Consider the following 11,937-nt stretch of genomic DNA (forward strand, 5'->3'; position numbering starts at 1 on the left):
ATAATGTGGCAGGTGGGAGACATGGCACATGTCTCCGTGGGCGGCACGGTGGCCCAGTGGTTAGCACTGCTGCCTCACAGCGCCAGAGACCCGGGTTCAATTCCCGCCTCAGGCGACTGACTGTGTGGAGTTTGCACGTTCTCCCCGTGTCTGCGTGGGTTTCCTCCGGGTGCTCTGGTTTCCTCCCACAGTCCAAAGATGTGCAGGTCAGGTGAATTGGCCATGCTAAATTGCCCGTAGTGTTAGGTAAGGGGTAAATGTAGGGGTATGGGTGGGTTTCGCTTCGGCGGGGCGGTGTGGACTTGTTGGGCCGAAGGGCCTTTTTCCACACTGTAAGCAATCTAATCTAATCTAATCTAATCTGTGGGAAGTGCACCCAACTCCAGCTCCTTGAAAACCGTGTTAGGGAATTGGAGCTGGAGCTGGATGAACTACGGATCATTCGGGAGGCTGAGGAGGTAATTGAGAGGAGTTACTGGGAGTTGGTCACTCCTAAGGCTCAGGACAAGAATAGATAGGTTACAGTTAGGGGGAGGAAAGGAGACAGACAGACAGTGCAGAGATCCCCTGTGGACATTCCCCTCAGCAATAAGTATACCATTTTGGATACTGCTGGGGGGATGACCTACCAGAGGATAGCTATAGTAGTCAGTTCTCTGGCACTGAGCCTGACACTGCGGCAAAGAAGGGAAGGGGGCAGAATAGAAAAGTACTCGTGGTAGGGGACTCGATAGTTAGGGGAATCGACAGGAGATTTTGTGGTCAGGATTGGGATTCCCGGAAGGTATGTTGCCTCCCTGGTACCAGGGTCCAGGACATCTCCGATTGAGTGTGTAAGGTTCTAAAAGGGGAGGGCAAACAGCCAGAAATCGTGTTACATATTGGCACTAATGATATAGCCAGGAAAAGGATCGAGGATATAAAAAGTGATTTCAGGGAGTTAGGATGAAAGCTGCAAAGCAGGACGAACAGAGTAGTGTTCTCTAGTTTACTACCAGTGCCACGAGATAGTGAAGCGAGGAACAGGGAGCAGGCACAGCTTAACACGTGGCTGTGCAGCTGGTGTAGGAGGGAGGGCTTCAGATATGTAGATAATTGGGATGCCTTCTGGGGAAGGTGGGACCTGTTCAAGAAGGATGGGTTGCTTCTGAACTGGAAGGGGACCAATGTCCTGGGTGGAAGGTTTGCTCGAGTAGTTCGAGAGAGTTTAAACTGGTATGGCAGGGGGCGGTGAGAACCTGAGCTGTATACCGGAGGTGAGAGTTGATGCAGATGAGGCAATAGCAAGAGGTAGACCAGCTAGTGGGAAGGATTTTCCTGGGAAGGAACCAAAGGATCAGTTAAAGTGTGTTGCTTTAATGCAAGGAGTATCAGGAATAAAAGTGATGAACTTAGAGCATGGATCAGTACCTGGTGCTATAATATTGTAGCCATAACAGAGACATGGGTTTCTCAGGGGCATGAATGGTTGCTGGATGTTCCAGGGTTTAGAGCATTTAAAAAGAATAGGGAGGGGGGAAAAAGAGGAGGGGGTGTAGCACTACTAATCAGAGAGGGTATCACAGCTACAGAAGCTTCCAATGTCGAGGAAGATCTGCCTTCCGAGTCAGTATGGGTGGAAATTAGGAACAGCAAGGCAGCAGTCACCTCGTTAGGGGTTTACTACAGGCCCCCCAATAGCAGCAGGGAGATGGAAGAAAGCATAGGTCGGCAGATTTTGGAAAAGTGTGGATGTAGTAGGGTTGTTGTAATGGGTGACTTTAACTTTCCCAATATTGATTGGAACCTCCTTCGAGCAGAAGATTTGAATGGAGCTGTTTTTGTAAGGTGTGTTCAGGAGGGTTTCCTAACTCAGTACGTTGACAGGCCGACAAGGGGAGAGGCCATTCTAGACTTGGTGCTTGGAAACGAGCCGTGGCAGGTATCAGATCTTGTGGGAGAGCATTTTGTTGATAGTGACCACAACTGCCTCACATTCTACATAGCTATGGAGAAGGAGAGGATTAGGCAAAATGGGAAGATATTTAATTGGGGAAGAGGAAACTATGATGCGATTAGACATGAGTTAGGAAGCATGGATTGGGAGCAATTATTGCATGGTAAAGACACTATAGACATGTGGAGACTGTTTAAGGAACAGTTGTTGCAAGTGATGAATAAATATGTCCCTCTGAGACAGACAAGAAGGGGTAAGATAAAGGAACCTTGGATGATGAGAGCGGTGGAGCTTCTTGTCAAAAGGAAGAAGGTAGCTTACATAAGGTGGAGGAAGCTATGGTGAAGCTCAGCTCTACAGGATTACAGGCAGGCGAGGAAGGAGTTCAAAAATGGTCTGAGGAGAGCCAGGAGGGGACATGAGAAAGGCTTGGCAGAACGGATTAGGGAGAACACAAAAGCATTTTACACTTATGTGAGGAATAAGAGAATGGTCAAAGAAAGAGTAGGGCCGATCAGGGATAGCATAGGGAACTTGTGTGTGGAGTCTGAGGAGGTAGGGGAAGCCCTAAATGAGTTTTTTGCTTCTGTCTTTACAAAAGGAATGAACTTTGTAGTGAATGAAACCTTATAGATATAGAGGAAGCTAATGTGCTGAAAATTTTGTCAAATATTAAGATTGACAAGTCACCAGGCCCGGACCAGATTTGTTCTCGGCTGCTTTGGGAAACGAGAAATGCAGTTGCTTCGCCACTTGTGAAGATCTTTGCATCCTTGCTCTCCATTGGAGTCGTACCTGAGGTCTGGAGAGAGGCAAATGTAATATCTCTCTTCAAGAAAGGAAATAGGGAAATCCCCGGCAATTGCAACCAGTAAGTCTCACGTCTGTCGTCTGCAAGGTGCTAGAAAGGATTCTGAGGGATAGGATTTATGACCATCTCGAAGAGCATGGCTTGATTAAATGCAGTCAACATGGCTTTGTGAGGGGCAGGTCATGCCTCACAAACCTTATCGAGTTCTTTGAGGATATGACTAGAAAGGTTGATGAGGGCCGAGCTGTGGATGTGGTGTATATGGACTTCAGCAAGGCATTTGATAAGGTTCCTCATGGTAGGCTCATTCAGAAGAGCAGGAGGAATGGGATTCAGGGGAACATAGCTGTCTGGATACAGAATTGGCTGGCCAACAGAAGACAGCGAGTGGTAGTAGAAGGAAAATATTCTGCCTGGAAGTTTGTGGTGAGTGGTTTTCCACAGGGGTCTGTCCTTGGGCCTCGACTGTTTGTAATTTTTATTAATGACTTGGATGAGGGGATTGAAGGATGGGTCAGCAAGTTTGCAGACGACACAAACGTTGGAGGTGTTGTTGACAGTATAGAGGGCTGTTGTAGGCTGCAGCGGGACATTGACAGGATGCAGAGATGGGCTGAGAGGTGACAGATGGAGTTCAACCTGGATAAATGTGAGGTGTTGCATTTTGGAAGGTCGAATTTGAAAGCTGAGTACAGGATTAAGGATAGGATTCTTGGCAGTGTGGAGGAACAGAGGGATCTTGGTGTGCAGGTACACAGATCCCTTAAAATGGCCACCCAAGTGTTTTGGCTTTCATTAACAGGGGGATTGAGTTTAAGAGTCGTGAGATCTTGTTGCAGCTCTATAAAACTTTAGTTCGACCGCATTTGGAATACTGCATCCAGTTCTGGTTGCCCTATTATAGGAAAGATGTGGATGCTTTGGAGAGGGTTCAGAAGAGGTTTAACAAGATGCTGCCTGAACTGGAGGGCTTATCTTACAAAGAGAGGTTGATTGAGCTCGGACATTTTTCATTGGAGAAAAGGAGGAGGAGAGGGGACCTAATTGAGGTATACAAGATAATGAGAGGCATAGATAGAGTCAATAGCCAGAGACTATTTCCCAGGGCTAACACGAGGGGTCATAGTTTTAAGCTGGTTGGAGGAAAGTATAGAGGGGATGTCAGAGATGGGTTCTTTACACAGAGAGTTGTGAGAACATGGAATGTGTTGCCAGCAGCAGTTGTGGAAGCAGGGTCATTGGGGACATTTAAGAGACTGTTGGACATGCATATGGTCACAGAAATTTGAGGGTGCGTACATGAGGATCAATGGTCGGCACAACATTGTGGGCTGAAGGGCCTGTTCTGTGCTGTACTGTTCTATGTTCTATGTTCTAAATACATGAAGGTCAAAAGGGTATCCAGGGAAAGAAGAGGGCCCAGCAAAGATTAGCAAGTCAGCCTATGTGTGGAACAACAGGAAATGTGGGAGATACTAAGCTAGTGATTACTTAGGAGTAGTAAATGGAAGACATAGAACATGATAAAACAGATAGTGACATCTTTAAAAATGTCCATGATACAGAAGAGGTGCTGCTGGATGATTTTAAACAGAAAAGGTGGATAAAGCACGAGCACCCAATCAGGTGGACCTGGAACATGGTGATAAGCTAGGGAAGTGATTGTTGGGCCCCTTGCTGAGATATTTGTATCATCCATAGTCACAGGCGAAGTGCAGAAAGACTGGAGGCTGGCTAATGTGGTGCCACTATTTAGGAAAGGTGGTAAGGAAAAGCCATGGAACTATTGAACAGTGAGTGTAACATCAACAGTAGGCAAACAGTTGAGGGGAGTGTGAGAGACAGGATTACATCTTTTTGAAAGGCCAGGATTGATTAGGAGTAGTCAACATGGCTTTCTGCGTGGGAAGTCATGTATCACTAACTCGACTGAGATTTTCTGAATGGGTAAGGAAGAGGACTGATGAGGGCAAAGTGGTGGATGTGATCTGTATGGCCTTCAGTAAGGCGTTTGACATGGTTCCCCATGGGAATTTGGTTAGCAAGATTGGATCACATGGAATACAGGGAGAACTAGTCATTTGGATACAGAACTTGTTCAAAAGTAGAAGACAGAGGGTGGTACTGGAGGGATGCTTTTCAGACTGGAGGCCTGTGACAAGTGATGTGCTACAAGGACCACTGCTGAGTCCACTGCTTTTCATCATTTATATAAATTATTTTAGTTAAAAAATGACAGAACACCAACAGGTTTATTTAGAAGCACAAACTTTCGGAGTGCTGCTCCTCCATCAGGTATCTGTATTTAGAAAGCTTGTACTTCCAAATAAACCTGTTGGAGTATAACTTGGTGGAGTCTCATTTTTAACTGTGCACACCCCAGTCCAGCACCGGCACCTCCACATTATTATGAATGATATGGATGTGAGGTTGCAGGTATTGTTAGTAAGTTTGCAGATTACACAAAAGTTGTAGGTGCAAAGAAGGCTACCTCAGAATACAGCAGGATCTTGATCAGATGGGCCATGGACCCAGGAGTGGCATATTGAGTTCAATTTAAATCGATATGAGGTGCTGCAATTGGAAAGGCAAATCAGGGCAGGACTTACACACTTAATATAAAGGTCCTGTGGAGTGTTGCTGAACAAAGAAACGTTGGAATGCAGGTTCGTTGTTACTTGAACATGGAGTTATAGTCAGATAGGATAGCAAAGAAGGCATTTGATATGTTTTCCTTCACTGGTCAGAGCTTTGAGTATGTGACTTAGGAGAACATGTTATGGCGTACAGAACATTGGTAATGCCACTTTTGGAATATTATGTGCAATTCTGGTCTCTCTCCTATAAAAAGAATATTGTGAAACTTGAAACGACTATTTGAGATAGTTTTTTGACCAAAGAAAAGGCCTATAATTTGGGAAGAAATATAGCGAGATGGGAAGGCTGCAAACTGACCCAAATTCAGCAAATGACTGCGGAAAGGGATTTAACTAACAAAGAACAAATGAAGAAAAGAGTAATGTTGTAGAAACTATTCCAAAAAACTGCTAAAACAATAATACATGTGTAAAACGAGAAATGAACATTAATAGGTTGGCAAAGAGGGCCACGTGCCACTTACAACATTAAAGAGGGAAGTTCAAAATGGGGAACGAAAATGTCTCGAAAATTGCTAACATATTATTGTTCTCTGTTCACAAATGTTCACACATCTAACACAGTAGTGATATTGGTGAATTTAGTGAGAGGGAAGAACTGAACCAAATCAGTATTATTTGGGAAATGATGTTGGGACATTGGACAGGATTGATGGTTGTGAAACACCAGTCCTTGATCATCTACATCCCAGAGTATTTAATGTAGTGGGCTGAGTAATAGTGGGTTCAGTGATGGTCATGTTCCAAGATTCTATAAGCTCTGCAATAATTTACACAGATTGGGGGCTCGGTAGTGTAAGCAATCCAATGGAAAAGGGAGGTAGGTATAAAATTGTGAACTATAGACCAGTCAGGCTGCAGGAAAAAAAACAAAATGAAAGCTTCAATTGCGAAGCATTTGACAAAACAGTATTCAGGATCTGCTAGACTCAGCATGGACATGAAGGTCCTGTTCCAGTGCATACTGTTCTGTCTTCTAAGCTTGACAAACCGACTGGCCATCTTTGAGGATGTAAGCAGTGGAGCTGATGAGAGTGTAACAGTTACTGAGGAGAAAAAACTACAACTAACTCCCTGGACACCGCTGCAAACGCTGAAAGGATGAGACATTCTATCCTTCCACACTTACATTTGGTGATATTTCTGGCGTGTGACTGTGTGAATGTGAATATTGTGTCAGAGAGGCTGTCGGAAAAGGGCGGACGGTTAGTCGAACGTAACTGTGTTTGTGTGTCCGCGAATATTATGATATTTCTGGGTTTCTCTGGTGAAAATCAAAAACATTTTCAATTCAACTTATTCCCCGGCTCCCCCACTAGACCCCAAAGGTAGAATTTAAGACAATATATTTGTTGATTTCAAGATTTCGGTCTAAAAGTACCGACAATGTCAGCGCTCAGCTCAATGAGGTCGATCTGTGCGGCAGCAAAATGCGTTTAACTCGACAGCGGAGCCATCTATTCGAGTGAAAACATTTCAGTCGCAACCCTTCCCTTGTCTGGGTCAGGGGCGATCGAGCCTGGTTCACTGGAAATGCGGAATTTCAGAGGAATCGGAGAGTTTAGGCCGTTAGAGAAACACAGAGAGGCAGCAGGAGCAGGGAGCTGACGGCGGGTTGTCCCTGCGCCGTCCGCTCGCTGCCTTGAAGTTGCTCAGTGCCGCCCCCAGCAGCTTCATTGCTGACCCAGTTCAGACTGACCCAGAGAGAGATTCAGCGCAGAGTTCTCAACATGAGCGACAGTGCAGCCGCCGAAACGGCTCCTCCAGCCTCCGCTCCCACCAAAGTCAAGGCTCCCAAGAAGAAGGCGGCGGCTCCCAGGAAAAAAACACCCGGTCCCGGGTTGGGAGAGCTGATTCTGAAGGTTGTCGGAGATATCAAGGATCGCAAAGGGACGTCACTGTCCGCTGTAAAGAAGGGGCTGGAGAGAAGCGGGATCGATGTGGGAAAGCGAAAGGCACAGATCAAGATGAGTATCAGGAGGTGCCTGACGAACGGCTCCCTTGTTCTGGTCAAGGGCCATGGCGTCTCCGGCTCCTTCAAACTCCCAAAGAATCCAGTCATTGCAAAAGCGGGAAAGAAGGCGGGAACATCAGCGGCCGCCAAGAAACCGGCCGTGAAGAAATCCCCGGCCAAGAAGGTGACAGCAAAGAAATCCCATGCCAAGAAAGCGACAGTCAAGAAATCCCCAGCCAAGAAAGTGACAGCCAAGAAATCCCCAGCCAAGAAAGCGAGCGGCAAGAAGCCGGCACCGCCAAAGAAAGCGGTGAGCAAAGCAGCGCCAAAGAAACGGACTCCCGTGAAGAAGGTGAAAAAGATCAAGGGCCCGAAAGCCCCCAAATCCCTCAGCAAACCGGCTAAAGGCAAGGCCAAGCCCAAAGCGAAAGTGACCAAGACAGCAGCAAAGAAATGAACCAGTCGGTGTAACATGTAACCATCTGAACCCAAAGGCTCTTATCAGAGCCACCCACATCTCTCAGGAAAGAGCTGAGCCCGGATCCAATGTTTCCCGGCGCCGAGCACAGACCGACCCTAGATATTCATTGATCTGAATAACTCATACACACTCATGCCATGTTTTACGAGAGCGGAGACCTGTGAATGGGATAGGTATCATATAGGGAGGGTTTATCGGTCTCCATCTGGTTATTTCACTCCGCGACTTAGAACTGTACCCAGTCACGAATGTGACATTGTAGTATTTTTATTTCATTGACCCGTTCAGGAATGTTACTTTGTTCAGTTTTGATTCAGACCCTGCGGATGTTCCTTCCATCTGCCTGTTACAGACAGTTCAGGCAACAATTCCACATTGTCTTCGGGCGAACTACAATCTGGGGGTAATTTAAAAAATAACAGATAAAGTGAGATTCTGTCCTTTTATCGGTGTACACTGATTTTAAGATGTTTAAATTGGCGGGGTTGTTTAGATTGATTCACGGCCGGTACAAGTTCGGTTGTTCAGTTTGTCTGGGCTATTTTAAACCCCGCCTTTTCTCCTGCCTGTTACAGACAGATCAGGCAATGATCCCACCTCCTGTCCGCGCTGACAGCTAACTAGGTTTTAAATAATTACTATAAAATATTAAATTTTATCTTAGTTGCAGACGGATGGCGTTTTGCGTTTCATTGGTTACTTTAATCTCAAGGTTTGTGAGGGTGAATTCGGCGGGAATTTTGAAATTGACCAACTGTCATTTCCAGTGAACCAATCAGATTCCAACAATTCTTTTCCTGCCTTTTCTGTGCCTTCCGGAGCTGTTTCTCTGTGGGTTGAGGGACAGGGCTGTATCCAATCCCAGCTCTAGGGCGGGCTCTCCATTCCCTTAAACAGGCAGCACCGCAGCAGCCTCAGCATTGACAGCAGTAACCTGTGTGTGTGTTACAGAGAGTTGGAGAGAATGGCCAGAACCAAGCAGACAGCGCGCAAATCCACCGGAGGGAAAGCTCCCCGCAAGCAGCTGGCGACCAAAGCGGCCCGCAAGAGCGCTCCGGCCACGGGCGGAGTGAAGAAGCCTCATCGCTACAGGCCCGGCACGGTGGCTCTGCGGGAGATCCGCCGCTACCAGAAATCCACCGAGCTGCTGATCCGCAAACTGCCCTTCCAGCGCCTGGTGCGAGAGATCGCTCAGGACTTCAAGACCGACCTGCGCTTCCAGAGCTCGGCGGTGATGGCCCTGCAGGAGGCCAGCGAGGCTTACCTAGTGGGGCTGTTTGAGGACACCAACCTGTGCGCCATCCACGCCAAGCGGGTCACCATCATGCCCAAAGACATCCAGCTGGCCCGCCGGATCCGCGGGGAGCGCGCCTAAACGGGGCCTGGCCGGCCCTGCACATTCACCCAGAGAGAGAGAAAGCAACACAACGGCTCTTTTCAGAGCCACTAAACTATCCAGAGAGAGCGGGAAGCGATCGCAGTCTTTGGAACATGGCTTTGAAAAATATTAAAGTGGGCGGGAGTCATGTCAGTAATGCATTTTAGGGGAGTTAATTGAAGACAGATCGCACAAGCGGCAGTGATTAGAATATACGCTGCTGTGAATGTTATGTAATTTTCACATGCTTCATTATAGTAGTGCAGTATTAATTCTGGATTAAATCCTCTCTGTCCTCATTGTCTCCCTTGGTGTTGCTACCAGCTGTAACTATATGGTAAAAACAATGCCTGCAGATGCTGGAAACCAGATTCTGGATTAGTGGTGCTGGAAGAGCACAGCAGTTCAGGCAGCATCCAAGGAGCAGCGAAATCGACGTTTCGGGCAAAAGCCCTTCATCAGGAATGAAGGCAGAGAGCCTGAAGGGTGGAGAGATGAGCTAGAGGAGGGTGGGGAGAAAGTAGCATAGTGTACAATAGGTGAGTCGGGGAGGGGATGAAGGTGATAGGTCAGTTTCCTCATTCCCCCCCCCCCCCCCCCAGTTCCAAACTATCCCCATGACTTGTCCTACCTGCCTATCTCCTGTTCTACCTATCCACTCCACCCTCTTCTCCCTGACCTATCACCTTCATCCCCTCCCCCCCCCTCACATATTGTACTCCATGCTACTTTCTCCCCACCCCCACCCTCCTCTTGCTTATCTCCACGCTTCAGACTCACTGCCTTTATGCCTGATGAACGGCTTATCCCCGAAACGTCGATTTCGCTGCTCCTTGGATGCTGCCTGAACTGCTGTGCTCTTCCAGCACCACTAACCCAGAAGCTGTAACTATATGATCATTGCTGAGAAAGCGGGCGGGAAAACATGGCGCCAAACATCAACCATTTTCTTTCAAATTTGAAAATCCTGCCGAAATGTCGATCAGAGAAGGGAGCTTTACGGAAAACAATGCAAACGTATTTAGTCATTAATTTGCATTTTTTCTTTCGGGTAATGAGACTAGAAGTTATTTGAAGGATTCGAGATTGTCTTCAGAGGGAATGAATACCCTCATTCAGCCCTGTGAGGATTTCATGAACGTTCTTCGGCGTGAGCGCATTAATAACGAACACCGCCTTTAGGTTTTATTTTAATACCGTGCTCCCCTATTGCAAAAGCTCCACATTAACAATTCCAGTCCGGCAACTATTCTGGTTTGATCTCGGTTCATTGTGACAAGCTTCTCACCGACAGCAGAAAGGCTCCTTTACACTATTCTGCAACACAACAGAACCCGCGCGGAGTTTTGGAAATTAAAAAAAAATGTGCAATGTATTATACAGACCCCGTGGGTTTGTAAGAAAAGGAGCACCTTTTTTGTTTCCCAGTGGTGACACTCAGGGCTCAGACCTCAACCGGGGCTTGTCGCTCCCAGAATAATCAAATATTAGAGAGTGACTTGAGCAAATAGAAAGAAAACAGATTCACTGGTGTTTAATATGCTCCCTAGAGGCAGGAAGAGAGGGCACATTCTCTTCTCTTGAAGCCAGCGCCAAATCATCAACACCTTTCCTTCCAATTTGAAAAGCCCGCCATTTCACAAATAACGGAGTATGTTTTACATAGAAAAATGATGTATTAAAAAGGAGAACTTGTTAAATAGGTTATAAATATATACTTCAGACAATCTCTCTCACTCATTCATTTGTCTGACTGCATCTATCTCTTTCTACTTTGTTTCTCGTTTTTGGACCTAAAGAACTGGCAGAAACAAAAACAAGCGCCAAGAACTGCAATTAATCTCTTCATTTCACATTTTGAAAGCACTCCGATATGTTGGTAAAACATTACACACCGTTCTTCCGGCTGAGCTCATTAATCGTCTTCAGACAATATTTTAATGTCGCCCAGCCCTTTGGCACTAGTTCTGACATCAGCAAAAACTCCACATTTGCCATCCCAGTCCTGCAGCTGCTCTGGTTTGATCTCGGTCCATTTTGATAATCTCTCACCGACAGCAGAAAGCCTCATTTACTGTAATCTGATATCGGAGAAAACAGCGCCAGAGACCCAGGTTCGAGTCTACTAGGCATAGAACTAAAGGCATGGACCCCCAATCGTGAGGTGTATCTGCTCCGAGTACTCAAAGACGGAGACACGTTTCTTTTTGGTTTGCCTGGGGAGATATTCACCGTTCATATCCCACCGTGAATGGTGGCTCCGGAACTGACATTTGAAGTGCTCATCCAAATACTTTTTAAAGGTTAAGGTTTCTGGCCTCCACTACCTTCGCATGCAGTGTCTTCCAGATTTCCACCACTTGCTGAGTGAGAAGATTTTTCTGAAATTCCCTCAATATCTTTACACCTAACCCTTCACTATAGCGAGAATCCTTACCCTTACCATATTATTACCCAAGCATCACTTCTGATTGCTCGCTCAAACAAGGGAAACAGCTTCTCTCTATTCACCCTGACCCACACGCCTCATAAATCGTTTATACTTCAATCATGTGTTCCCTCCGCAGTCATCTCTGCTCTAGAGAAAACATTCCCTTTTTTGGAAGTAATATTTGTGCTTTAATCCCAATCCCCAATATTGCGCTGGATTTATCACCGCTGCTGTCACAGTCAGTTTAATGTGTATAATATATTCCTGCATCCTTAGGCGCATGCGCAAT

The 11,937-nt window shown here is 46.4% G+C and overlaps 2 protein-coding genes and 1 pseudogene across 6 annotated transcripts in view; 2 read left to right on the top strand and 1 right to left on the bottom strand.

The window, feature by feature from the left end:
- Positions 1-11,937, bottom strand: part of LOC148135420 (uncharacterized) — a 560,459-nt pseudogene that overhangs the window by 160,510 nt on the left and 388,012 nt on the right. The window lies entirely within an intron of this gene.
- LOC122548239 (histone H1-like) lies at positions 7,134-8,698 on the top strand. Of its 4 annotated transcripts, none has more exons than XM_087984661.1 (2): positions 7,134-7,602; positions 7,648-8,697. In XM_087984661.1, exons 1-2 carry the CDS (start codon positions 7,135-7,137, stop codon positions 7,813-7,815), a joined length of 636 nt encoding a protein of 211 aa, XP_087840787.1. In that variant the 5' UTR covers position 7,134; the 3' UTR covers positions 7,816-8,697. The 4 variants fall into 4 exon arrangements, with proteins under 4 accessions (XP_087840787.1, XP_087840789.1, XP_087840788.1 ...); XM_087984663.1 differs by having other exon boundaries at positions 7,134-7,542; positions 7,600-8,697; XM_087984662.1 differs by having other exon boundaries at positions 7,134-7,518; positions 7,570-8,697.
- LOC148135428 (histone H3) lies at positions 8,803-9,489 on the top strand. Its single transcript, XM_087984718.1, has one exon. It carries the CDS (start codon positions 8,804-8,806, stop codon positions 9,212-9,214), a length of 411 nt encoding a protein of 136 aa, XP_087840844.1. The 5' UTR covers position 8,803; the 3' UTR covers positions 9,215-9,489.

Source organism: Chiloscyllium plagiosum, unplaced genomic scaffold (genome assembly GCF_037043375.1).
Source record: "Chiloscyllium plagiosum isolate Xiang-an unplaced genomic scaffold, Cpla_swu_hap1 HiC_scaffold_49, whole genome shotgun sequence".
In the NCBI taxonomy this organism is placed as follows: domain Eukaryota; kingdom Metazoa; phylum Chordata; class Chondrichthyes; order Orectolobiformes; family Hemiscylliidae; genus Chiloscyllium; species Chiloscyllium plagiosum.